Here is a 27,525-nt window from a genome sequence, read left to right on the forward strand (position 1 = left end):
GGAAGGATGCAAGGAAGGAAAAGAAGGGAAGAAATATTACAAAAATACTTGTAGATGGAAGTGGTGCTGTGGCTCAAGTGGTAGAGTTTTAGCCTTAAGCTGAAGAGCTGGGGGATAGTGCCCAGGCCCAGAGTTCAAGCCTCATGACCAATAAAAAAATACATGTAGAGAAGAGAGAGAGAGAGAGAGAGGGAGTGACAGAGATAGAAAGAGAGAGAATAAACACAAGGTATGCACATAATTCAGGACATGTCTAAGGGAGCAACTTCCTCCAACTAGGTTCCCAATTGTCATCTTCTCATGTTTCTCCAACCCTCACTAGTTCATTCAGATCAGAAACCATCAGTCCAATGATCCATGAAGGAAACTGGAGCCCCAGTGATGGGACCCCAAAGTCCTGCTTCTGATCACTGCCTGCACACAGGACCACATTCTTGAGTGCTGATACAACACTGCACCTCTAAACTATAACAACATTTCTGAGCTGTTTTCTTTTTTTTTTTTCTTTTTTTTTTTGTCGGTCATGGGGCTTGAACTCTGGGCTTGGGCCCTGTCCCTCAGCTCTTCAGCTCAAGGCGAACGTTCTACCACTTGAGCTACAGCGCCACTTCCGTTTTTCTAGTGATTTATTGGAGATAGAAGTCTATTGGAGATAGGAGTCTCACAGTCTTTCCTGCCCGGGCTGGCTTTGAACCGTGATTCTCAGTTCTCAGCCTCCTGAGTAGCTAGGATTAGAGGCGTGAGCCACCGGCACCCAGCCTGAGCTGTTTTCTTTCTGTAGCATTGCTCACCTCCTCTAATAAATTTGGCAGAGAATTCTTATCACTAGATAACTGAAAGACAGCCCATGAGAACCTGGAGAAAGAGAAAGGCTCAAAGGGATGGGTAGTTACATGGCAGAGGGAAGCTCACTAGCTGATAGCGTGATTTTCAGTTGCTTTGGTAGAGGTAAGAGGAAATATCCAGGAGATCTGGAAATGTGGAGGGAGACTCAACTCCTAAAATGTTAGAAAAGTACGTGCCTTTCCACAGGGCATGACAGTGCATAGCCACAAGAGCTCTTTGGGCTTGCAGCTATTGGACAGGAAGAAAGAGGCCTCCATGGAGATGTCACATAGCATCACGGTGGGGGCTGCTGGGTGGGGACACAGAAGCTCCTCCTCTGCTGCATTCCCCAGGACAGAGAGCTGGGAGCACCTCCTGCACTGCCTCACCATGGGCACCAGCCTGCCGTCCTGCATGTCCCTGTGTCTCCTGGGGATGGGTGAGTCCTCATATCCCTACCATCTCCTTGTCACATCCCCCCAAGATCATCTCCACTGTTTCCACCCGGATTCTTTGTCTTTTCCTCCACAGCACTCACAGAAGCTGGGGTCACTCAGTCTCCCAGATACAAGGTCACCGAGAAAAGCCAAGCTGTGTCTCTTTGGTGTGATCCAGTTTCTGGTCACAATGCCCTCTTCTGGTACAGGCAGACCCCGGGACAGGGCCCAGAGAGGCTGCTTTATTTTCAGAACAAGGTTATGAGTGAGGAAGCCCAGTTGCCTAAAGATCGGTTTTCTGCACAGAGGCCTGAAGGTGCAGACTCTACCTTGAAGATTCAGCCTGCACAGCTGGAGGACTCAGCGGTGTATCTCTGTGCCAGCAGCTTAGACACAGCCAGGCAGGGACCGTTTCCTGCCATGCACAAAGCTCTGTGCTTCTCTGCCTCTGTGCAGCTCAGAGCTGCCCTGCACAGAGCCTGCGCTTTCCTCCCCATCTGAGGATGGAGGAGGAGGCCCGTCTTCAGATGCAGGCTTCACTCATGTCAGGAGAGGGCAGGCATTGCTTCTTGAGACATGAGTGCTGCAAACGTGTGAAAAGGATATCTGAGGGACTGCAAGCAATCAAGAACCCCAAAGTGACAGTCCCTCAGGAGAGACCTGGGTGTCCCAGAGCCCAGATGTACCTTGTTCATAATCCATGCACTCCCCAAACACATAGCCAACTCAGTACCATAGAGGGCTCATACCAAGCAGCTAGCTGTTTTGGTCTTCCTCTGTGGCTCCTGAATGACTGAACAGGAGCCTCGGTGACATCTCTGATATTAGCTTCCTTGTCTCACTTTCTATCTTCACACTTACCTGCATTTTTCTTCACTGTTTTGTAGACTTTCTCCCTCTGTTTCTGTGGAAATAACAATAATAATAATAATAACATTCTGTTGGTAATGATGATGGTGATGGCAATTTTAGGTATTTTTGCCAGCACCTCTATTACTACATACCCTAATCCCAAATCTTTAGTCAAACAAAATTCTACTTTTCCTAGAGAGCTCTATGTTTTTCCATTCGAACCAACCCAGCCCTGCACCATTCAAGCCTTGATTCATATGGTTCACCTGCTGGAAGTACTTGAAAAGTCATTGACTGGGAACTATGTGAAGGTGTTCTCTCTTTCTGCAGCCCATCCTGGCATCTCTTCCCTCCTTATCTAGCCTACCTGCTAGGTTAGGGTTAGGGTTAGGGTTAGGGTGAGGATTAGGGCTAGGGTTAGGGTTAGGTTGAGGTCTAGGGTGGGTGTCAGGTTTAGGGTTAGGGTTAGGGATAGGGTGAGGATTAGGTTTAGGGTTAGGGTAATGGTGAGGTTTAGGCTGAGGGGTAGGGTTAGGGTTAGACTGAAGGTCAGGGTTAGGGTTAGTATGCCTTGTCAGTCAGTGATAATTTTCCAATATGTTTATACTTTCTGACAATCATGGGATGGGTGAATATGACCATTGACCATGTCAATTGTCTATGTTTATCACCATTGTTATTTGATTTTTCCCATCCTGCTATATCACTTCTTATAGTTACTAAGTCCCTCATGATGTTTTCTAGATCATATTTAGTGTTTCAAACATAAAATAACATATTTATTTAAGAGCTTGTCTTATGATTTCCCCTCTAACATCTATGTGCAATTTTCTTCCTCTTTCTCTACCTCCTCCTCTCCTCTCCTCTTCCCTCCTTTCCCTTCCCCTGCCCTCCTCTTCTCTCCTTCCTTCTCCTCCCCTTCTTTCCCCTTCCACCCCTTCCCTTGTGATCTCTTTTCCTCCCTCTCTCCTTCATTCTCCTCTCTTCTTCTCTCCTCTTCTTTTGTTGTGAGAATTGAAGGCAGGACCTCATGTTTTCTTAGCCTAAGAAAATATTCCACCACACTCTAGCTATTTTTGTTGAATTTTTTATTGTGAAAATACTGTACAGAGGGGTTACAATTACATGGGCAAGATAATGAGTACATTTCTTATCAAGCAATGTAGCCTCCTCCTTTGTTTCCCCTTCCCATCCCTTCCCATTTGAATTTTTTTGTGTTAATTCTCATTCATGGTTTTTACTTTTTCACAGCGTTTGTATTTTTTGAAATAAATTCCTGTGCTATATACAAGCATGTTTTGATGTATCTCTACCTTCCAGAGAGAATATTATTTTTGTTCCCTCAAATTTTGTATAAGATGAGAACAATTTAAGGCTCTGGGCATCAGCATGTCTCACTTGAGATCCCAGGTCACCAACAAACAGGTTTATATCCAACTTCTCGATGTAACCAGTTGGTGTATTCTCACCTTAGACTTTAACTCCATGACAGCATAGTGTTAGTCAACCTATAAGGTCTCATATCTAAGCCTTGTTTTTGTTTTTAGTTTGTTTTAAACAATATTGGAACTGAAACTATGGTATGTGCATGCTATAAGGAAACCTACTGAGCGAAACGAACTCGAAAATATGGACACATGTTGCTGCTGTGTTTATGTGCTATGTGATTGCTTGTTTCTTTCCTGTGTTCTTCCCCCCTGTGGTTCATCCCCTGTTGTCACTGTACTTGATTTTGGTGCCCTGGTATAGTACATACGTTTATCTGAATTTGGGAAGGGAAGGGGAACAACAGAATGGTGAGACAAAGGACAAGGGGGAACCAATCCAACAGCAATACTCATAAGACAATGTGTTGGAAATGATCCATTCCATGTGGAGGAGGTGAAACTAGGGAGGGGGAGAAAATAATGAGGGAAGGGTAGCAAGTTTGGCAAGTTACATGACCTTACTCATGTACTGTAATCCCTCTGTACATCACCTTGACTATACAAAAATTAAAAGTGACATTATTTCTGCATATGAGTCTACAGTCTGTCTCTCAGATGATAATATGTTAATATTTTTCACTTACCCTCTAACTTCAACGAATTACAAAATCTCAAACCTTATGTATGTACATATCTTGCTTTTTTTCACTTAGTATCATCTTATATGGTCGTATGCACATAGCTTTTGAGCTTTTCTGCTCATCTGATAAGATCATCCTAGATATATACTAATTATTGCAAATTAGGGAAACCATGGGACCTATAGTTCTTTGTGTCTGACTTACTTTACTTCCAAGTCTTTACATTTCCCCACAAATGGGTTGGTGTCATTCTTTCTGATGGAAGCATAGAATTCCATTATGTGTGTGTGTGTGTGTGTGTGTGTGTGTGTGTGTATACACCATATATATACCACATTTTCTTGATCCATTCATCTACTGAGGGGCATCTGGGTTGGTTCCATATCTTAGCTATGGTGAATAATGCTGCTGATATACATAGTTGTGCTGATAGCTTTAGTGTGACCTTATTTGTGGTCATTGGGGGATTGCTGGGTCATAGGGGAGCTCTTTTTCTTTGTTGTTGTTGTTTTTATGTAGGTTTTTTTGTTTCTTTTGTATATTCTTCCCCCTATGGTATATCTATCCCCTGTTGTCACTGTATTTGATTTTGGTGCCCTGTTTCTTATATATACATTTATATAATTTGGGGAGGGGAAAGGGAATAACAAAATACTGAAACAGGGGCACAGGATTATCCATTGCTACAATGATACTCACAAGCCACTATGTTGGCAATGAACTTTACAACTTGGGGGGAGGGGAGGAGTGGGGAAGATGGGAGAGGGAAGGGATAGTAGGAGAAAATCAAAGAGGGGGTAACAATGTTCAACAAGAAATGAACTTATTACCTTACTTATGTAACTGTAACCCCTCTGTACAGCACCTTTACAATAAAATAAAAGTTAAAAAACTCAAACCTTCTATCCTAAATATCGCTAATCACAACTCCCCTAGATTCTATGTTGTTTCTCCCCCATTGGGCAGTAGGAGGCAGTGTGGTCTCACGGACCCCGAAAGTAGATAGGGAGACACTGAAAAGGTCCCTGGAATAAAAGAGTTAAGGGACGCTCTGAGGTTAGGCCTTGTTTCTAGGAATTGGTTTGCAGATGTCTTAAATGATGGCAGATGATCACAAAACAGCTCTTCCTCTTTTGTTCCTTTGGAGATGGGTTTTCCTCTGCCTTAAGAATTGAATTGGTCTCTAGGTAGCAAGTCAGCCTGCAGTGGGACAAGGTTTGGGGAAGGTACAGTTTGTGCATTCTGTGTTTGGGAACTAGAAGCATTGTGTGGGTCAGAAGACCTCACACCGGCTTAAGGCAGCCATACTCTGAGGCAGAGCAGGAGAAATGAACACTTCCCCAGACCAGATCACTGGAGCCTTGACCTCAAGGAGGTGACATAGTTGAAACACAGCAAGTCCACTGATGAGGTGGGTCTAAGCAACAAGAACATTTTTTCTCTTCTGGAAGATGTCAATGTATATAATGCACCTTGAAATCCATTCTGCTGTCTTGTGTGCTCTAAAGCAGATGAGATCTGGGAAGAAATGACAATTTTTTCGTCTACTTTCTCTTGGCCTGATTTGAAGTTCTTTGCATGTGGTTTTTTACCTGTGTTTCCTACCCAGCTTCTAAGTCTTTCACCCATGAGTTTCATGGTTGCTACAATGTGTTACATGTCTGTAGCTGCTATAAGGAAGCATCACTAAGTTGCCAGCTTAAACTAACATCAATTTCTTGTCTTAGAGTTTGGTAGGTCAGTTGTTCCTGGGTATAATTGGGCTAAAATCAAAGTGTTGTCCTGACTTCATGTCTTCTGGAGTATCTGCATGAGTCTGTACTTTGTCTTTTTTACCTTCTAGAGGCTACCAGTCCCTCAGCTCATGGTCCCTATCCAAAGTCTCATGGTCTCCATTGTCCCTCTTCAAAGACAATAGCAGCTGCCTGATTTGTTTCTTGGGTTAGGGCTCTCTGCTTTCCTTTTTCCTCCAGATTCTAAGACCCTTGTGTTATAATCAGGTTTATTTAGAAATTCCAATACAATCTCCCCCCTATTAAAGTTAGATGATTGTCCATCTTAATTGCATTGGTAACTTTACCCTTTGCCCTATCATTCAACACAGCCTCAGGCTCTAAGGATCAGACACGCATATCTTTGAAGGACTGTCATTCTGCCTGCCATGTCTAGGCAGCTGGTGACAGGGAAGCGATGGTCTTTATGAAAAGAGATCAATGATCATATGTTATACCATAGGCCTAAGATAGTACAAGACCTTCGAGCTCTCTGGGAAAGAGTCATCTCAGACACTATCTACCTGCCTGGAAACCAATTGTTACTTAAGATTGTCATGTTCTCTCAGGTTAAGGGGATTCAGTGATGGGGTTTTTTGTCAAAAACAAAATGAAATTGAAATTAAACTATTTCTTCTTTGTTACAAAATAACAAATGGACCCAAGACATGGATCCCTCTTTCCCCTTTGTATACCGTCTACTCAGAGAGGAAATAGGTTTATGGCAGGATTGTTTTAAGAAGGAAAAGACCAGGTATCTAGGGGATGGAAACAAGATGTAAATCAACTGGAATGTTTTATATACAGATCTTACAGGGCAAGAGAAAGATCTGCATGTTTTCTGAAGGGGATAGAGAAGAGATGAGAGAGTCTATGCTGTGCACACCCTGGAAGTTTAGCAGAGCTCAAGGATTAGTGCACTCTGAGAGATCTTTTACCCCTAAGACTTTCTCCAGTCTAATCAGCTCACAGGTCATCCATTCAGCTCCTCCACGCTGTCATCCTTGCTCTTCCAGAAGAGCTCTGAGAGCAGCTGTGAAGCACCACAAGGGTGATGTTGATGTGAGTATGTAACTGAGAGCGTTGAGTTGGCAGAAGCGCTGGTTTTGAATAAGACAACAATTCCTCTTTGAACTTTTGGATATTGAAGTGCAGCTGGAAATAGTTGGCGGGATACTAGAGGAGGATTACAATAGAGAGGGCGTGATGGCTTAAGTGTGCCTGCAAGTGTCCTCTAGATGTCTGAGGTCTGCACCTCAATCAATGACTGCTACGGGTAGCCTGCCAAACTCATCTCTGAGCAGTGAGACCTCCTCCGATAAGAGCCTCAGGTTGGGTGGGGGTGGCTCATTTATGATGTCACTGGCAGCCGGAAATGTCTCATTGTCATTTTTCTGCTCATTGTTTCCTCCATCTGCTCTCCCTCAGCTATGGATGACCAGACTTTCTTCTTTGTGGCCCTTTGTGTCCTGGTAGCAAGTGAGTCCTTAGAATATTTAACATCGTCATGGTGAGCTCCTACCATTTTTCTATTCTTTCCCCCGATTCTCTCTTCTCTCCTAGAGCGTGCAGATGCCGGGGTCACCCAGACACCCATGCATGAAGTGACAGAGAAGGGGCAGTCAGTGATGCTGATGTGTAAGCCAATCTCAGGGCACACCCGTACTTTCTGGTATAGACAGACCATGACACAGGGCCTGGAACTGCTGATCTACTTCAACAACAAGGATGCAATAGACCACACTGGGATGCCCTCAGAGCGGTTCTCAGCTGAGATGCCTAATGCATCACTTTCCACGTTGAAGATCCAACCCACAGAGCCCAAGGACTCAGCAGTGTACCTCTGTGCCAGCAGTCCATCCACAGTGCCACAGAATCTCACTCTGCTGGTGCAGAAACCCTGCTGTGTCCCCGCCTCCCTTCTGGCCCAGCCTTCCTCATTCCCCATGAGTGGGTTTGGCGCGTGCAAAAGGCAGTCACTGATAAAGTATCAATAGGGAAGATCTGGGATAGGAAAAAAAAAGTTATGGGATTCCTTGTAAATTGTGAGTTCAAAGCTCACATATCAGATAAACCAGAAGCACCACACTGCCATTCACATTTGAAGGGAACCTTCCTAATTAAGGCCACCAGTTTATCCTCTTACTCCTTTCTCATGGTAAGCTGTGAACACATCCTTCACCCTCTTGAATTTTCCTAGAATAGAAACTTTTTGCTATCAAGGCACTACATAAAATGTTAATTTCATCTTCATTTTTCATTATACAAAGTAAGTACAAGATGGGTGAACTAGGAATAATAATCTTCATATATCACACTTTCCAAGTTTGATGCACTCAATGTCTCTCCACTGAATTCAGGATGCGAGTGCCACTTCTGCATGCTGTTCAAAATTTGAAAAGCTGGTCTGTTAGGATGCTTCACAGCACTTACCTTATTGAGAGTCAAAGGTACTTCATCTCCTTGTAAAACATATGCAATTGAATGTCCCTCTGTGCATCTGTCCTTATCATTGCTGCCACTGTCTCCATGCTTTTGAATCCTCTAATCATTCAGGATGTTGTTGAACACTTTCCTTCTCCACAAAGCAGCAAACATCTCTGGGCACTCCCAATCTGCAGTGGAGTTTATTAATAGATACTCATTTTGTAAAAGCATAACTGTATCAATCAATCGGGATCATTCTCCTCAGTGAGAATATAGTTACATATTATGGAGCTCTGGAATTTCACCAGGGTCTGTTCTGTTGCTTTTTAAATTCACACTGATTGAAATCTTTAAAGAGAGTTCCTTATTCAAACACTGGTACTAAATCATTGCCTGTGCAAAGGATGTGAACAGAAGCTGTAGAAATGGAGAAAATATTTGCAAGCCTCCAAAGAACTGGTTGAGCAAAGATTTTGAAGCATTGTGTGTCCAACCCACAGCCCCAGAAGTAATGATTAATGGTTTCATTCTAAACCAATGGGGAAGGGGGGCTCATTACACAGCACAATCTGCTGTCCCTGCTTACATGCAAGTCATATAAACTGACTTCTTATGATGTGCAAGTATCAGTGTTGCCTCTTATATTGGCTGATTCCCTGGCTAGCATGGGATTCCTGGACACAGTTGTACAAATTTGCTACTTCTCCAAAACTGTAATACCAAAGAATTATTTTTTTCAAAGAGTACTAACATTTCATTTTTTTGGTATTTTTAAAATTATCTTTAAGTAGTTGTACAGAAGTGTACAAATGCTTCAAATGTAGAAACAACATGCCCCTTTACTCCCCACAGCAGATTATTCTATGTTAATAATATCCAATAGATGTTCTTGGAATTGTGAATGTCTTCTTATTTAAATACAAAATGAGTATTTTGGCGGCGGCTGCTGCAAGCTTGTGGGCTGTTCGTGACACATGGAGCTCTCCAGCCATTGCTGCTGCTCCTGGCTGGATATTCAGTGAGATATTGCCTGATTATAACCTTCCCATCCATGGATAAGAAATTAAGAAAAAATATAAGGCCAGCCTTGATATCCGGTCTTTCACACACTAAGAATATACTTATTCATTACCCCCAGTAGATAGATTGTCATGGGAAATTTTCTATTTTCAATACTCTCTACAAAATCAAGAATCATAAAGTATCAGTAACAGTATGCTCCTGGATAGCAATAACTGTGAATCTGAGACCCCAAGTCCAACTAGCCATTTTCTTTTTGTTGAAAAAAAGTAATACAGATCCTTCTCCAGACAATGCAGTTAAACCGTGTATGCAGGAAAATGCAAACATTGACTTAAATTATTGCATAATGTTATAGGATTAATTTAAAAAGTGCACAGGCTTTATACTCTATGTCAGAAGTAGTTCGAATTCATCAAGAGAACTATGAGCCATGACAGAAGAAGGGATGTACGCTGCTGCAGAGAAAGGAAAGCAGCAAGTGTGCCAGCACCATCACAGCAGCTATTGTACAAGGCTTTCCTGTCGCCCAGTCTGCACTGGTCTTCCTGCCCTGCCAGGAATGTTGAGGAAAACCCAGAGGTGTAACGCTTCCACTCAGAAGTTGATTAATGTCACCAGAAAGAATGATCGGGACCTATGGAAGCCCATAAAACCTGAACTTTTCCCACTATTAAGGAACAAAACACTGAGCAAAGGGGCAATTTAATCATGTGCTAAACTTTTCACGTACTCCAGTTTTTCTTTATATTTTAAAATAGACTAGTGCTGGGTACAGATGAGAAAATCCCTGGTTTTAAGTGTGTCCATACATTTGTGTGTCGTCCTCCTTTGTGAGCCCTGTAAATGACTTCTTCCTGTGTGGATGCTACACCTGAACAGAGAGGGAGAGATAGTGTAAAAGATGAACAGAATGCTCACACACACACACACACTCACACACACACACACACACACACACGCCAGACCAGGGAAGGGTGAGCACTGCTGACGCTCCACCATGATGATTGCTTTGCTCTGTAACTTCCAAGGAATCCAATTACATTGTAGTCCTGACCCTGGAAGAGTGTGTCTCTCTGCCAGTAGCAAAGACAGGGATCTAGTGCATTATGCTTTTATAAGAACAGGAATCACATTATTACTCATACTATAAGATCCGTAATACTATACTCATTCTCATACTATAAGATTCTTAGATTTGTATCTGTCCCCACCCTCTCCACCAAGAAGTGTTAAGTTTAGAAAATTGGATGCTAATGCCTGAAGAAATTTGCTAGAAAATTAGAATTTACTGCAGAGTGCTTTATGGAGGAGCCTAAGGGGAAGTGGAAGTCCTCTTTTGTCTCTATTCAATCCACAGAAGGACTTGGATATTAGCAAAATTTTGAGACTTTCCTGGGTTGTGGATAAGAGAACCATACACTTCATGAGTATCTTTTTTTCTCCTTCACTAGGAGTAAAATCATCTCAGCCCCATCTCTTTGCCGTCCTTATAATGAGTAAGTTCAAATGTTCCAGGATGAGGCTGGGACAAAGGCTTAAATAAGCAATAATTATTTTGACTTTGTGGGGGGGAGGGCAGAGATAGAGTTAGGAATGATGAAGTATTTGAAATGTAAAATGCACTTTAACCAATGCCCAGAATCTGAGGAGCTCATGGCACATAGACTAGAAGCAGAATGAGGAAAGTGACGTTGGTGGTTACCCAAATACAGAGACCATGAGAGACAAGTGCTTGCAGTGCTTGCAGTCTTTCAATGAACTAACTACGTTGCAATCAGAATCACAAATGATTTAAATCTTGTCAGGGGAGAGGGCTCTTCTTTGGAAAGAAAGTCCTCTGAGCCGTGGCAGGGACCATGATGTCATTGCTAGGCCATACTCCACCTTGAGGAGACAGTAGATTGCAGAAACCACAGCCCTGCTGAGCTTCTTGTGGGTACAATCTCCTCCTGTCCTCCGGCTATGGCCACCAGCCCCCTTTACCCTGTGATTCTTTGTTTCTTGGGAGTAGGTGAGGTTGCAGTAAACAAGAGTCTGGATTTTATTTTTAGACATTGTTAGTTATGGTTATATTTATGTTCTTTATTCTGTCTCTTTCCAGAATCTCTAAATGCTGGGGTGGTGCAGACACCCAGGTATGAGGTGAGAGGGAAGGGAAAGAACGTAGCTCTGAAGTGTGAGCCCATGGCAGGCCACACTGCCCTTTCCTGGTACAGACAGACCGTGGCGCGGGGACTGGAAGCACTGATCTCCTTCCAGAACCAGGCTCTGGTGGATGATGCAGGGATGCCCAAAGAGCGATTCTCCGCGGACATGCCTACTGCGTCGCGCTCCAACTTGAAGATCCAGCCCACACAACCCGGAGACTCAGCCAAGTACTTCTGCGCCAGCAGTAGAGACACAGAGTTGCAGAGTCACCTTGGCCCAGTGCAAAAAAATCGAGTGCTTCCCCTTCCTTTCCATCTCCCGGGTGCTCACAGCACTCATGGTAGGCCCCTCCCCATCAAAGAAAGAACTTGGCCCAGTCCTCAGTCTCCAGGTGAAGAAAGAGCAGAGGGTCATGAAGGCTCGCACTAGGAAGCTTTGGCGGGGAGGCCTCAGGGCCTGCTTTCTGGGATTCCTCTCTGGTTTCACAATGGAGGATCAATGTCTCAGGCCGAGGTTCTATCAGCATTGTGTAAGCTGGACGCGGGGTGAGAAGAGCATGGGGATAATAAAGCCCCCTCCCTGCGCCTTTCCTGGCAGCTTCTCCACCACTTCCTGTCTCTTAAAACTCTCGGCTTCCTTCCTGGCTTCTGACATCTAGATGGTACTTCGGTAGGATTCTTTTACTTTTTCACTTTCTAACCATGGCTTCCTCCAGCCTGTCTCAGACATTCAAGAACATTTTCAGGTTTTAGACACAGGTTGGCACCCGATTGGATCACTTCAAAATAGCTCTCTGAGACATCAGGTCACCTTCCTCCCCCTCCTCCTCTCTGTCTCCAGAGCTTCCTCTGCAAGAGTCCTCACCCAGCAAGATCCCAACAGATTATCTGCAAACTGACTTTCAGCATCTCTGGATACTTAAATCTTCCTATGTCCTCCTTAGTGCAGCCCACGGTATGAGAAAATTGGGAAATCGATGCGGCTGCCTTCGAATCACATCCTATTTTTCCTGTTTCTTACTAAGAATAAAGCAGTGCCTGATGTGCCACTTTCTATGACAAAGAACATACTCTTTTTAAAATTTTATTTTATTTATCTTATCTTTCTTGTAAAGGTGATGGATGAGCAGGGGCGTTACAGTTATATGAGAAAGGTAATGAGTACATTTGTTTTTAAACACTGTTAGCCCATCCCTCATTTTCTCCCGCTTATCCCTCTCCCACACCCCTCCCCCAGTTGTATAGTGACAATGAACTTACTCTTGTAAGGCAGTTTTTGTTGTTGTTGGTGGTGGTGGTAGTGGTGGTGGTCATGGGGCTTGAACTCTGGGCCTGAACTCGGTTCCTCAGCTCTTCAGCTCAAGGTGAGCACTCTACCACTTGAACCACTGCACCACTTCCGATTTTCTGAGTGGTTTATTGGAGACAAGAGTCTCATAAATTTTCCTACCCAAGCTGGCTTTGAACTGTGATCCTCAGATCTCAGCCCCCTGAGTAGCTAGGATTATAGGCATGAGCCACTGGGGCCAGCTTCTCAGGCAGTTTTGTAACTTAGCTTAAGGTCTGTGAGGCCATCTATCAACAGGAAGTTCTTTTATTAAAAGAACATGCTGTTTTGATTGAGCTTGTGGATTATATCCATTGATTGTAGTTAAAATTTTGACACTATAAAAGCATTAAAGATTATATCTTATCCAGCATTCATGTCTCATCTCATTATGCACAAAGCTTTTTTTAAAGCAAAATAATTTACTTGTTGACTTGTAAGGATAATCAAGACTGTCTGTGGGAAGTGATTTGAAAAACAACGTACAGTTTTGAGAATGTTGAAAAGAAAATAAATCAAGATTGGGATTTGTGGTGCATACCTGTAGTCCTAGCTAAGAGGCAGGTCATGAAGGTGCTATGGTCATGTAGGACCCAAGATACTAGGTTGTTAGAGTGGGAAAATTAGTTGACCCTAAGCTATTCTCAGAAGCTGACTCATGATGTGTCTATTAGTAACAGAAGAGGTTCCAGAGAATGTGAATCAGGAAAATTATGGAGGTGAGAAAGAGGCAACCCTTCATCAAGTTGAAGAAGGTTGAACAAGAAATACTGCGACTTCACAAACTGTCACAAGGAGGTGTATTTTTTGTATATATTTTTTATTGTAAAGATACTGTACAGAGGGGTTACAGTTACACGAGTAAGATAATGAGTATATTTCCTATCAAGCATTGTTACCTCCTCCTTTGATTTTCTCCTATCATCCATCCCTTCCCTCCCTACCTCCCCGACTCTTTCCTCCCCTGCCCCCCTGAAGTTGTAAAGTTCGTTTTCAATATAGTGTCTTGTACATCTCACTGTTACAATGGGTCAACCTGTATCCTTATTTCAGCATTTTGTTTTTTCCCTCCTCTCAGAGTCAATATTCAATATTCCTGTGTCAGAACTACATTCCAAATTAAAGAAAAAAAATACTCTGAGTGTTAGGTTAAATAGAGACAAAAAATAAATAGAGACAATCTAGGAAGAATATGACAAGATTTATTACAAGAGAGCTTTTGTAAATTATTTCATTGTTTTAATGCTATTAATGATTATAGCTAACCTTTACCAATCATTTTTATATACTATAAAATACGTTTTCCTCACCTGTATTTGTAGTTTGTTTTACCATGTCCCTGTAATCTCACCCATTTTACAGATAAGGAAACTGAGTCACAGACAAGTAAAGCTACTTGTTTATCATGCGCCTTGCTTGTAAAGGAACCAGAATCAAAATGCAGACAGTTTACTTTCAGTGGCAGAACAGAGTTTAGAAGGGAGGCCAAGGAAGAAATGGCAGGGCTCCTTAACCTGGGAGCTGGGAGGGAAGAACCCCATGTTCTTCACCACACCCACCTGGTGTGGAGCTTCTGTCCTGTTGAGCTTCAGGGCATGTGGAGAGGAACTGGACCCTGGCTCAGTGTTGCAGACTCCTTTGTACTCATTCTAAGACTGAGTAGATTTCCCTGAGTAGGTACGCTTCTGTTTGCTATATGTCTTGAGAACAATTTTCAGAGTCAAACATCAGCGTTTAAGTTTTCAGCAGTTTCATTATTTCCTCTAGAAAGAATATATTCAGAGCTTTATATGATACCATTCCAGAAATCCTTCCCCTGTTCCATACAACTGTTTGAAGAAATAGAAGGCCAGCCTGTGGCATGAGTTTTCCCATTTCTTACTTTTTCCCTCTCTCCCTGTCTCTCTCCCTCCCTCCCCTCTCCCTCCCTTCCCACCTTTTTTCAGATGACCTATTTATTTTGGATTCTATTTTGCCTGTTCATACTCCAGCCTGACTTTGCCCCACACTTGTACTCATGCTGATGAATCCTCTCTGGGGTCAGAGCCTTTTTAAGTGTTCTCTGACACAGACATAGATTGCCATTTAACGGAGTGTCAGGAGATCCTGTAAAGGTATCTGGAGCTCCGAGTAGCCTCCTCTTCTATGAGAGACTTCCTCACAAATCCTAGCCACTTTGGTCCCTTCTAACTTCTAGAACTCTGTTTTGTCTCAACTTAAAATTTGATGTTCTTTGTTTCTCCTTTTCCTCATATTAAACATCACTCCACTTTTTCTGGCTTTAACAGAATCTCAGATCTGCCTATTTTCCAGTGGTGGACTAGGGATGGTTTCATCTATCTTGTCTAATTTTGTCTCTTGCACAGAGAAGGACATCAAAGACTGTTGGCTTCCACAAGGTGAACACGTCATAGAAAACCTTTGATCAGAGGCAAGAAAAACCTCCAAGAAAGCGATCCTCTTCTATTCCTTTTCAGTGCTGCCAGGTGCTTGACACGCACCTGCTTTGTGGTCCTTTGTCTCCTGGTGGCAGGCAAGTTCTTTTTCTGAAGTTGTCAACCCCTGCCCTCAGTCTTTGTCCAGGCTGTCAGATTCCTCACCGAGCTTAGTCTCCAACCTCTATCTACTTTCTTTGCAGGCTCTCTGGATGAAACCATTCAGACTCCCCGGCCCCTGGTCACAGAGAAAGGACAGAAAGTAAAGATGTCTTATGTCCCTAAAAAAGGACACAAGGGTGTGATGTGGTATCAACACATCCTGGAAAAGAAGCTCAAGGTCTTGATTTCCTTCCAGAATGAAGATGTCATGGATGATCCAGGGATGATCCCAGGGAGAAATTTTTCAGCTGAGTGCATTAAAAACTCACACTGTAACCTGGAGGTCCTGGCTTCGGAGCTGCGGGATTCTACCATGTATCTGTGTGCCAGCAGTCATATCACAGTGCTGAATGTGAGCTGAGCCCAGAGCTGAGCCCACAGACTTACCACTGGCTCTGCTCAGGAAGCAGATGGATAACGGGTTGGGAGGAACCTTATTTTCTAAGTCTAGTTATATCTTAAGATCAATGAAAAGTTACTGTAAGGCTAAATTATGACGTCTGAAACAGAACCCGGTGAGGTCTTAGAACCAAATGAGAATTTGATCTTAGAACTGTGATGTGGCTGAATTGAGAACTCTATTTCTTTCTCCATCTTTCTGGCTTCATTTTCTCTCTTGTTATAGGTTTCCATTTCTGTTTCTTAGATATCATCTAGATTCAACCATTATAGATGCTGATCTCAGTTCTCAACATTGCTTTGAAGCTACATTGAGAAGGACCAACTTTACTCCCTGGCATTCTAGATTGTAGAATAAAACCAACCCTGCCCATAGCCAAGAACACACTTTTGGGGAACTTGATCATTAGTGAAGAGGTTGGGGTTGTTACTTGGTTGGGGTTATTTAAAATAACATGGAAGCTGAGAGCCTGTCTTTTGACTGATAGGACAAGGATTTCAAGGGAGAAATTCCTTAATTAGGATAACCAATAGATATCTGTCACATGTAAGAAGAACAGCAAATACACGTTTTCTGTGCACAGAGCTCCCTGGAGAAGAGAAGTGTTTGGGGAGAGGATCTAATTTTGAGTTTGAAGAAGAATATCAAACCAAGTAGAGACTCTGATTAATCTCTTTTTAATGGTATTAGACCATGATGGAGAGAATGATTTTTTTTTCCTTAGAAGGATCTGAATTGGGTGTTTGACCAGTGTTTTCCAAGTGCCACAGGCAGTTACATACCAGATGCCAACAGCATCATGAGCCTTGTGAGTAATATATCATCTCCTGGGCATTTTTTTCAGGTTGATAATGAAAACAGCAGAGGATTGTTGGAGTATCATGGAACATTTCAGTCTAAGTTCAGACATGAAGACTCTGTCACTCAGAGTAATATTTCTAAAACATCAGACATAAAGGCTAGGTTAAACACAGTGACCAACACCACTCTCTTCCTCTTACTCCATATTGTATATAAAGTTCTATGTTCATGTGTTTAACTATATAAATTGATTTAATTTTTTCAAGACAGGTAAAGAGAGTGTTTTCTCAATTTTGCCATGAAAAGCTATGGTCTCCAAATGTTCCCCCCCAAGGGGATAAACAAAACAAAAGAAGGAAGGAATGGAGGGAGAGAAGGAAGGAGGGAAAGAGAGAATAGTAAGCCAGTAGGAGACAGAGATATGATCCCAACCCAGATTCGAGCAAGTAGAAACAGTATTTTCCGACATCACTTCCTGATGCCTGGTGTCTTTCCGGCACAATCCTTGTTTTGTTCCTTGCCTAGTACATCTGCAGACCTGGATGGATACCAAGATAGAGAACTCCTACAGAATCAGAACATCTGGGAGATGGTAGAATTAGAGTAGGATAATTGTTTCGAGTGTAAGAGAAAGATCCAATCCACAGATATTGCTCATCGGCAATATGTCACCTGAACTCATCATCTTATTCTCATCATTTGATAAATGTTGACACCTACAGAAAAATGGCTTATCATTTGATTTTATGAGACCATTTCTGAAGGTCAGTAGGCAGACCGATACAAAGTCATTTCAAAAGGCACAGATAACAGGTTCAACATCACTAGTCTGGAGGGTAAGCTATGGTACTACCTTGTATGAAATTATTTCAGGTGATTCTACTTCTTCCTACCCACAGGGGGCAGCAGGGGGGAGTTAAGAAGCAAAACAAAAAAGATGTAGAGTGCTTAAAACACTACTGTCATGGGAAAGGTAAAAGTAAGTAAGCAGAGGGAGCTCCACCAGAGAACGGCTTCTCAGTGCTCTTGCAGCACAAATGAGAGGTGCCAGTACATCTGCATAGAGCCAGCCTACAAAACTAGCCTCTTCCTCTTCCTGTCTTCCCGGGTTACACCAGCACGAGCCTCCGAGCCAGCCTTCTTTTTCTGTTTCTCTTCCAGCAGTTCTTGGAGCCAAAGAAATCCCCTTTCCACTATGAGCATCCGGGTCCTGTGTCAGGTGGCCCTTTGTCTCCTTGGAGTAGGTGAGTCTTGGGTTTAGGAGGCAAGGTCCTGTCCTAAAGATGCGCATCTACCTTTTCCCCATCAACTGCCCTCCTGGGTTATTTCCAGACTCTTTCTCATTCTTCCTTAGGCACTGTGGAGTGTGGCATCATTCAGACACCAAGATTTCTGCTCAGAAAGGAAGAACAGAGTGCAACTCTGAAATGTGAACAGAATTTGGATCATGACTCCATGTACTGGTACAGACAGGACCCAGGACATGGCTTGAGACTGATCTACTATTCCCAAGTTGTAAAGGCGATCCAAAAGGGAGATCTAGCTGAAGGCTACCATGTCTCTCGAGAGAAAAAGCCACTTTTCCCTCTCACTGTGACTTTGGCCCAAAAGAATCAGACCGCTCTTTACTTTTGTGCCAGCAGTAGGGCACAGTGGAACACAGCCACCACCTCTCTGGGCATAAATGTTCACACTCCCTGCTTCCCCCTCCAGCCTCTCGGTGCCTGCCTTGCCTTTCCTTCCCCCTCAGCCAGACATTGAAAGCAAAATAGCTGCTGGCACCAGTACACTATGTAGGGTGCTGATAAACTTTACTTACTCATTAGTCAGGCTTTTAAAAAGTGCACCTACACACATGTATGAGAACAAGTCAAAAAAAGAGGAGGCACACAGCGGGAAGGGAGAGGTTCTTCTATAGCCCAAGCTCTATTCTATTTTACAGAACACCTTGAAACACACACACACATACACACACACACACACACACACACACACACACACACACACACACACACATGGAGTAACAGGTACAATACCATCCATTACAGGTGTTAGAGAACTGTGTTGGAGAACAGTTCTACCTGGTGGCATCAGGAAGGGCAGAAAGAAGTTAGGAAAAAGTTCAAAGTTAGCTAAAAACTTGAATGATGATGAGGATGTCACCTGGCGGACAAGTGCCACAGGAGTGTCACAGGCTTAAGAGATTTGGAAACAAAACAAAACGTGAGCAGTGAATGTGATGGTGTAACTACTAGTAAGAATTCTATGGAATATGAACCAAGCTACCACATCGAGTGCTGTGTCTTCCCTATTTTCTCTCTGGCACTTGAGGTTTCTTCCTACTGTGTTGAATGGTGGAAATGGAACTCTACCTCACCAAGGTAATGGCATGGAGAAACAGTAGGTATCGGTGAATTTTCCCCTTTTGACCACTAGAGGGACACGTGAGTAAATAAAGGACACCATCATTTCTATTACACACCACACTGCATCTACAGATAGAGAAAAAGTATAAGAGGTGATCATGAGGAAGAAACAAAGGGAAGTAACTTTTGACAGGTGATGAATTTGAAAAAACAAAAACATCCAGAGAAGCATTTCATAACTGATAGACGAATTTAGTAAACATAGCAAGACACAGGATATAACATACATTTAAAATAGTTTTATTTACACATATTAGCAACAGTTATTGCTTAAACATACACATAGAAGATTGTTTATAAGCAATAACACAAAATATGAAATGTAAAACCCTTGAAATGAATCTCTTAGAGGAAAGAACAAAATCTGAATGCTGATAAATTATTTATGCTTTAGAAGAATGCATTTTGGAAATATGAGATCCGTGAAGATATACACTACAATCAAGAATAAATGAACCCAATAACAAGAATCTTTCCAGTTTCACCAATGCCATTTGTGTATTCAATATAACACAAGGTGCATGGGAGAAAGAAGCTAGCTTCTCTGCCAGAGACTCAAGAACTCAATTAGGTTTTCAGTAGCACAGAAAATGAAGGGTGGAGGAATATGAAATTAAGAACAATAAATTAAAGTAAATGAATATGAAGAGTATTAAATACTAATAAAAGCAAATTGTCTAGAATTATGTGTCATCATAAATTACGATGAAAAGAATAACATCATAGGAAAATGTTGACAGAATGATTTCCCTTAAGCACCATACAACATTAAGTGGTATATAGTTTACAGATTCACACAAAACTGGTAAAGGCTATGATGAAAAGAATGTGAAAATGAAATCTGTCAGAGTTGCCACTGCCTGGCTATGAGAGAGAATGATCAACCTGAAAGAGGAACATGGAACAGAAAATTCTCAGGTGGATTCCATCTCACATTGATTGATTGGCACAAAGACCTCATTATTTCTCCCTATTCGTTATTTCTTTATTTCTCCCTACCCATTACATATTTCCATAGATACTTTTGTACAGTCTTACATTTCATTCTTTAGAGTAACCATGTGATGCTCTGACTATGGCAAAAACTTTGAAATGCTAGATATTAGTGAGATTGAATTGTTTAGAATTATGCTTGTCTATATGAGTAATATATAGAGTGGTATGATTCAAGAGCTGATGGAAAGGAAGAGGCCACTTGACAGCTTTAAGAAGCAAATACGTAAATAATGTGTGTCTTTACAACACTGTAAAAAGGCTGAGCAGAGTGGCTCACACTTGTACTTCCAGATATGTGGGAGGCAGAAATAAGGAAGCTCATAATTTGAGCCCAGCCCAGGGGGGAAAAATTATTTACATGCTGGGCACTGGTGGCTCACGCCTGTAATCCTAGCTACTCCGGAGGCTGAGATCTGAGTATTGCGGTTCAAAGCCAGCCCAGGCAGAAAATCTGTGAGACTCTTATCTCCAATAAACCACTAGAAAACCAGAAGTGACGCTGTGGCTCAAGCAGTACAGTGCTTGCCTTGAGCTGAAGAGCTGAGGGATAGCGCCTAAGCCCAGAGTTCAAGCCCCACAACTGACACAAAAAAATTACCTAGAGTTCATCTCAATCAATACACTATTTGGGAAGCTGTAGGCAGAAAGATCTCAAATTGAAGGCCAGCAGGATAAAAATATCCTACCTGAAAAATAACTAAAAACAGCTATGAGAGAGCGAGGGAAGGGGTGGCAATGCCCAAAAAGAAATGTACTCATTACTTGACTTACGTAACTGTAACTCCTACATAATGACAATAGTCTTTAAAAAAAAATAAAGCAAAAATGGTTAGGTATGTAGCTCAAGTGGCAGAGAGCCTGACTACAAGTGCTCTGAGTTCAAATTCCAGTGGTGCAAACAAAACTAAACAAAGAAATAAGAACGGCAAGAGTCTCAGAAGAAGATAAAAAAAAAATATGTGCAAGCTGAAACTAACCCCTGTTCTTTTTCCAGGGAAGACAGCTCCTGACCTCCCACATCCTATGTGATGCCATGTCCTGTGAGGGCTGGGGAGAGGCGAAGGGAAGTGATCATGTGACAAGAAGGTCATCTGAGGAGGGTGGGAGGCTGCCTGCCACTGCTTTCTCTCTCCCTGAACACACCATGGGTCTCAGGCTTCTCTGCTCCGTGGCCCTTTTTTTCCTGGAAGCAGGTAAGTCCTGCTGGTTGGATTCCAGTTTTAGCACATTCTTTTGTATTTGAAATACCAAATTACCTCTGGCCTTTTATTTTCCAGCACTTTCTTTTCCTCCACAGGCTCCACGGGCGCCGAAGTCATCCAGAGACCTCGATATCTGATCAGAGGAAAAGAGCAGAAAGCAAAGCTAAAGTGTGTCCCTATCAAGGGACATGATTATGTTTATTGGTATCGTCAGAAACCAAATGAGGAACTCAAGTTTCTCGGTTACCTTTATAAAGAGGATATCATGGAGAAAACAGAAGTGCTTGGCGAGAGATTTTCACCTCAGTGCCCCCAAAACAAACCCTGTACGGTGGAAATTCAGTCCGCTGAGCCAGCCGATTCAGCGCTGTATTTCTGTGCCAGCAGTACACAGTGCTGAATGGTGGCTTTTCTTAGAACACAAATGCATTATCTCATTATGGAGAGCCTGCTCGGGAAAAGGAGTGGTTATGTAAGAAAGGGAAGAGAAAGAAGAGAAAAACAAAAGAGGGCCCACACTCCCCATTGTGCTGAGGATTAGGCAAAGATGATCAAGATCTCTCTCTCTCTCTCTCTCTCTCCCTCTCTCTTTCTCTTTCCCCCCACCCTTGTCTCTGTAAATGGCCATGATGAATTTCTAACCAACTTCATAAAAATATGAAACCCAGTGTTTTTCTCTTGGTAAATCTCTGCGTTACAGAATGGCAGGACAAGCAGATAATGGTGCCTTTCACCTGGACCTTGATCATCTGCTCCAACATATTTCCAGGAATGGGAGCCAAGGATGCTCAGAGATACACGATGAGAGCTTTTCATAGTCCACCCTGCCATAAAAACGTTCTAGAAGCTCATCCCACTCCTGCCCTCTGGAATTCTAAATCATACAATTAAAAAAAAACTTTATTGATATACAAACACGTGTAACATATCACCCATAGGAGTGTAGATTTCAATAGAATTTGGTGAATTTGGCACGCATGGAATCTCCATGACAATCACGATACAGAACAGCTTCAGTTTCTCCTCCAGCTCCCCTATAGCTTTGTTTGAAGTCTGCAGATTTTTCTCAGCATGGGCTTGTCATTTCTATTACATAGATCTTCCACCTAATCTGTTCATATTTTTCTAAATTTAATTTAAACCACATTATTACAATTGTACTTTTAACACCCATAAGGAATTTATACATTGAACCTTCTTGATACATTGAATCTTTCTGCAAAGATTTCCCATGAACTCTATGCAACATTATCTTTGCACTTCATAATTGATGCCTCTATCTCAGCATATTACATAAAAATAGCATCTCCAGGGGCTGGGAAGGTGGCTCAGTGGTAGAGTGCTTGTCTTGCATGCATGAGGCCCTGGGTTTGATTCCTCAGCACCACATAAGCAGAAAAAAAAAGCCGGAAGTGGTGCTGTGGCTCAAGTGGTAGAGCACTAGCCTTGAGCTGAAGAGCTGACGGACAGCACCCAGGCTCAGATTTCGGACAGCACCCAGGCTCAGATTTCAGGCCCATGACCAACAAAACAAAAAACAAACAAACAAAACAAACAAACAACAAAAAAAACCCTCAGAAACTCCAGAAAGCCAGGGATAGCCAGTGGTCCCAGGAGAGCTTATGACATGAGCTATTCCTCACACCAACCAAGTGTTAGCACTGCTCAGTCAGAGGTAAAGTATGCTCAGGAAAACATAGTGGAATGTGGGAAATGAACTACACAACTCGGGAGGGAGGAGGTTTGGGAGGGGGGAAAACGGGGAGAAAATGAGGGAGCAGGTAAAACTGTTAAAAAAGAAATGTACTCATTACCTGACTCATGTAACTGTAACCCCTCTGTACATCATCTTTAAAATAAAACTTAAATAAATAAAAACAAAATTTCCTCAAGTTCCCTTTCAAAGCACGCACATTTGTTAGGAAAACAAAATTGCTCATAGTTGGTAGTCTACCAGTTGAGCCATTAATTAATTAATTGATTGATTGATTGATTAAAATTAAAAGTAAGGGCATGTTTTACATTTAAGCACATGATCTGAAGGGGATAATTTGGTGTTGCTGCTCTGGTTGGTCACATCTATGCATTACCTGTGTGTTCCTCTAGAGGGCACCGTTTGTCAGGATTGTAGTTCCACCACATAGGATGTCAGCAGGGGGTAGGTTGTGCTTGTGGAACATGAGGCTGCCAAGGAACTGGAGTTCCTACTTGGGTTTTGTGTGAATTTGCAACTGCTCTGAAAATTCACTTAAATAAAGTCCACAGGAATTCAGGTGGATAACTACCACACTAGAGGTATGATATGACAGTTAACTATGAAATCTCCTATAATATTAGAGAAAAAAAATCTGTTAAACAAGATAAACTTCTTCATGATCCACTCCTTAGAGTTCTCCTTAGAGTATGACACTCCCTAACAATGAACAAAGCAAGGATATCCAACCCCACCCCCCTTTGGTAGTAGTGGGTTTGAACTCAGGGCCTTGCATTTGGTAGGCAGTTGTTCTAATGCTTGAACCATGACCCCAATCCTTTCGTTTTTTCAGTTATTTTTGAAATTAGATTTCTCATTTATGCTCAGGCTAGCCTGAACCACAAACCTTCTACTCTTCCCATGTGGCTGAGATAATGAATGAGTGCCATCACTTCAAACTCTTACTGGGTCAGAAGGGTCTCACGAACTTTTTGCCCTGGTTGACCTTGAAATACAGGCCTCCTAATTTCCACCACCTGAGTAGCTAGGATTGCACACATGAGCCACCATGGCTGCCCAGCACAGGAATCATGAATTCTATAGAGTTGCATACCATTCTGTCAAGAATAGTGTTTATATTGCCATACCATATGTTGGAGATCAGAGGCATTTCAGAAGTGTTAGCACATATAATTGCAAGGGATCATTTGTTGTTATTTTTCTTGGTTCTATTTTGGGGAAGTTATTGTTTATTACAGAATTTCTTGGTATACTATTTACATCTTTCATGCAAAAAAGATGCTAGTACTTCATAAATGGCCCTTTGTTATCACATGGACCTGAGGATAATGAATGGTGCTGGTGGTGGTAGTGATGTTATGGTATCAATAATGAGGACAATGGAGGGAATCTATCTATCATCTATTTATCTATCTATCTATCTATCATCTATCTACTATCCATCGTCTATGTTTCTCTATTTTATCTATTATTTGTCATCTATCTATCATCTAACTAGAGAAGTTATATATTATACTATATTATGTTATGTATTTCTATACAGGAAGAAAAATTATGAAAAGTCTATGTTTCCAAAACCAGAATACAGTCGAGGTAAGTATCTGTCATGATTAAGTCTTCAAACCAGTGATCAGTTTAAGTCATCTTCCTCTGACATCTTTGACCAATCTAACATTCACACTAGGGGCAAAGCATTTTTAAGGATCTGTGAACTTCCTAACACTTCCTCTTTGTGGATTTCAGCATGGGGCTTATTCTCTTTTGAGGGAGAAAATATTCATCTGTGATTCCAGGATTGCCAAGTGATGCAGACAGAGATTCAGGGAATCCACCAATTTAAATAGAAAAACTGCATCTTTATTTTTAGTAATCTCTAACTGAGAATGAATCCTTTCCCTCCATGGTAAATATAGTACGTAATAATAATAGATCTAGTAATATCTGTGACAGAATCAATAATATAAATCATAGATATTTGCATACACATTGCACACATTACAGCTATATGAACCTCATTTCATTTACATCATATAGAGTAAATGTCATTTATTATCATCACTACTTTGAATTGCAGTTTTCAGATGTATCAGGCTATATTCTGTTTATTCAGCTTTAAAAGATACGTATGGATGTATGAATACATCAGACTTTTAAAGTAATATTTTGATATCTTTACTTCAAGATAGCTTTCTTTTTATAATATTTTCTAGTTTATACTTGCAAAATATTAGTCTGAAAAAGAAGGTCCTTGGCATTTATCAAACTGACAAGTGAAGTCATGGTAAAAAAAAAAAAAAAGTGGATAGTGCCTGCACAAAGAAGGAGATCCTGGGGTTGGGAAGGTGGCTCAATGGTAGAGCACTTGCCTTGCATGCATGAGGCCCTGGGTTCAATTCCACATAAGCAAAAAGAAAAAAGCCAGAAGTGGTGCTGTGGCTCAAGTGGTAGAGCGCTAGCCTTGAGCTGAAGAGCTGAGGGACAGCGCCCAGACCCAGAGTTCAGGCCCCATGACTAGACACCCCCCCCCAAAAAAAAACAAACAAAGAAGGAAATCTTAATTTTGCAGGTGTAACTGAGAACCGGAGGCCTGAATGAAAACCTGGGAAACCACCATGCAGTTAGCATCCTTTCTCAGAGTTTACCCACAGGGTTCACTTAATAATTGCCACTCTACATCATTCCCTCCCATTCTGTCTCTCTGTCTCTCTCTACCTCTCTCCTTCCCTTTTTCCTTCCTTGTCTCCAGCTTTTTCTCTCTACCTTCTGCCTTTCTTCCAGGAAAAGACAGTATCAGTTACCAAGCCATCAGATTCCAACTAAACGTTTACCGTGAAAGTATCTTCTATTACAGATAATCAGAGACAAGGCATAAAATAACAACATCTATCTAAAATATATCACTTGTTAAGAAACATTTAACGTACGTCCTTATTTTTAGGTGTCTCAAGACTTGAGAAGAACTCATTTTATGCAATGAATTCAACACTCATGCAAATTCTTAGTGCTTGGAAATATTTTAATAGGTGCAATCCTGTGTCAATAAATGTTTCTGTGTGTTAAGAATTATTATAAATTCTCTCTCTCTAATCTACATATCTATCTGTCTGTCTCTCTGTCTGTCCTGTCTGTCTGTCTGTCTGTCTTTCTATCTATCTATCTATCTATCTATCCATCTATCTATCTATCTATCTATCTATCTATCTATCTATCTATCTATCTATCTATCTATCTACCTATCTGTCCATCCATCTGTCATTTGAGAAAACCTCATTACTCACTTTGCAGATGAGAAAGTAAAATCAAAGTGAGGATAAGCAGTTTCCTCAAGGTTACATAGCTGGTAGACAGAAGAGTGAGGTTCGGGTTTTGCTGTCATCCAAACCCTGGCTCTATTCTACAAAGGGTAGCCGAGGTCCTTTGCTAAAACCACAGAAGTAGTCCTATGTCATCTCCATTATGTGAATGGCCTTGAGTAAATACAAATGGTGGAGCAAATACATTTTATCAAACAACTTCACATCTGAACTCCTTCCTGTGTTTGGAGCATCCTCATCTCAACAATACTCATCAGTGAAGCAGGACAGTCCATGAACACTGACAGTTTCAGGTGTTTCTTTTCCTAACTCTTCCTAGCTAGCACAGAGGTATGTGACATTCTGAATTTGACTCCAACCAGGAAATAGGAGATTTCATCTCTTCCTTGTGGGCACTTGTCCATTTAGAAGTGATATAAAGAGAACTGGCTCTCTCTGAGTCTTGGTCTCACTATTTGAAATACCAGCAGTGATATATTCTTGTAGCAATGGTGTGCTTTGCATACTGAGCTGCGGTAGAGTGCCTTCCATTGGCATCGCTCAGATAGTGTGTGTGTGTGTGTGTGTGTGTGTGTGTGTGTGTGTGTGTAAGGATCTTGAAAGATTGTCACTAAAGCATTAACTATGTGATTATTATCCACAAGGACTATGTCTATTACAGTTAAAGTAGATATGAAATGCTTTTAAATGAATGCGACTTCAGCCAGTGATGTTGAGTCAGTAAGGATAAAAGCATCCTTCTAATGTCGGGACGTGTCCTTCCTGTAATGTGCAGCAGGGTGACGGTGACGGTGGTTAAAGGGCTCGCCTCACAGGAAGCAGGCTGATGGGGAAGTGAACCACCTCACCCTCCTGCTGTTGGTGCCACCATGGGCCCCAGGCTTCTCTGCTGTGTGTCCCTTTGTCTCCTGGCGGCAGGTGAGTCCTGAGCACAAAAGGAAGAACTTTGCCCTGGACTTGCCAGCCATAGGCCCAAGCTTTGTTCCTTGTCACTCTCCCTCCTGAGCAGTCTCCTCTTTCCTTTTCTTCCAGGCCCTTTGGATGCTGAAGTTATACAGACTCCAAGACATCTGGTTAAAGGAAAAGGCCGGGCAGCAAAGATGGAATGTACCCCCAAACAAGGACATACTGCTCTTTACTGGTATCAACAAAACCAGAACAAAGAGATTCAGTTGTTATTTTACCTTCTGAACAAAA

General features: G+C 42.0%; 1 protein-coding gene and 5 gene segments (V, D, J or C); 5 read left to right on the plus strand and 1 right to left on the minus strand.

Annotated features, from left to right (window-relative positions):
- Positions 1–27,525, minus strand: part of LOC122105767 (cationic trypsin-3) — a 229,544-nt gene that overhangs the window by 166,091 nt on the left and 35,928 nt on the right. The gene's annotated exons all lie outside the window — the stretch shown is intronic.
- LOC122105828 lies at positions 1,156–1,763 on the plus strand. The segment is given in 2 exon segments: positions 1,156–1,264; positions 1,357–1,763. Coding segments are annotated over 2 exon segments (456 nt in total).
- On the plus strand, positions 7,244–9,440 carry LOC122105829. The segment is given in 3 exon segments: positions 7,244–7,433; positions 7,518–7,904; positions 9,265–9,440. Coding segments are annotated over 3 exon segments (612 nt in total).
- On the plus strand, positions 11,314–15,836 carry LOC122105830. The segment is given in 3 exon segments: positions 11,314–11,415; positions 11,506–11,796; positions 15,517–15,836. Coding segments are annotated over 3 exon segments (660 nt in total).
- Positions 17,694–18,437, plus strand: LOC122105831. The segment is given in 2 exon segments: positions 17,694–17,920; positions 18,031–18,437. Coding segments are annotated over 2 exon segments (456 nt in total).
- Positions 21,205–27,525, plus strand: part of LOC122105764 — a 152,857-nt gene continuing 146,536 nt past the window's right edge. The window contains 3 exon segments of the C gene segment in view: positions 21,205–21,291; positions 21,396–21,693; positions 23,453–23,458. Coding sequence covers positions 21,243–21,291; positions 21,396–21,693; positions 23,453–23,458 — 353 coding nt within the window.

Source organism: Dipodomys spectabilis, unplaced genomic scaffold (genome assembly GCF_019054845.1).
Source record: "Dipodomys spectabilis isolate Male_0828 unplaced genomic scaffold, ASM1905484v1 ptg000034l, whole genome shotgun sequence".
Taxonomy (NCBI): Eukaryota; Metazoa; Chordata; class Mammalia; order Rodentia; family Heteromyidae; genus Dipodomys; species Dipodomys spectabilis.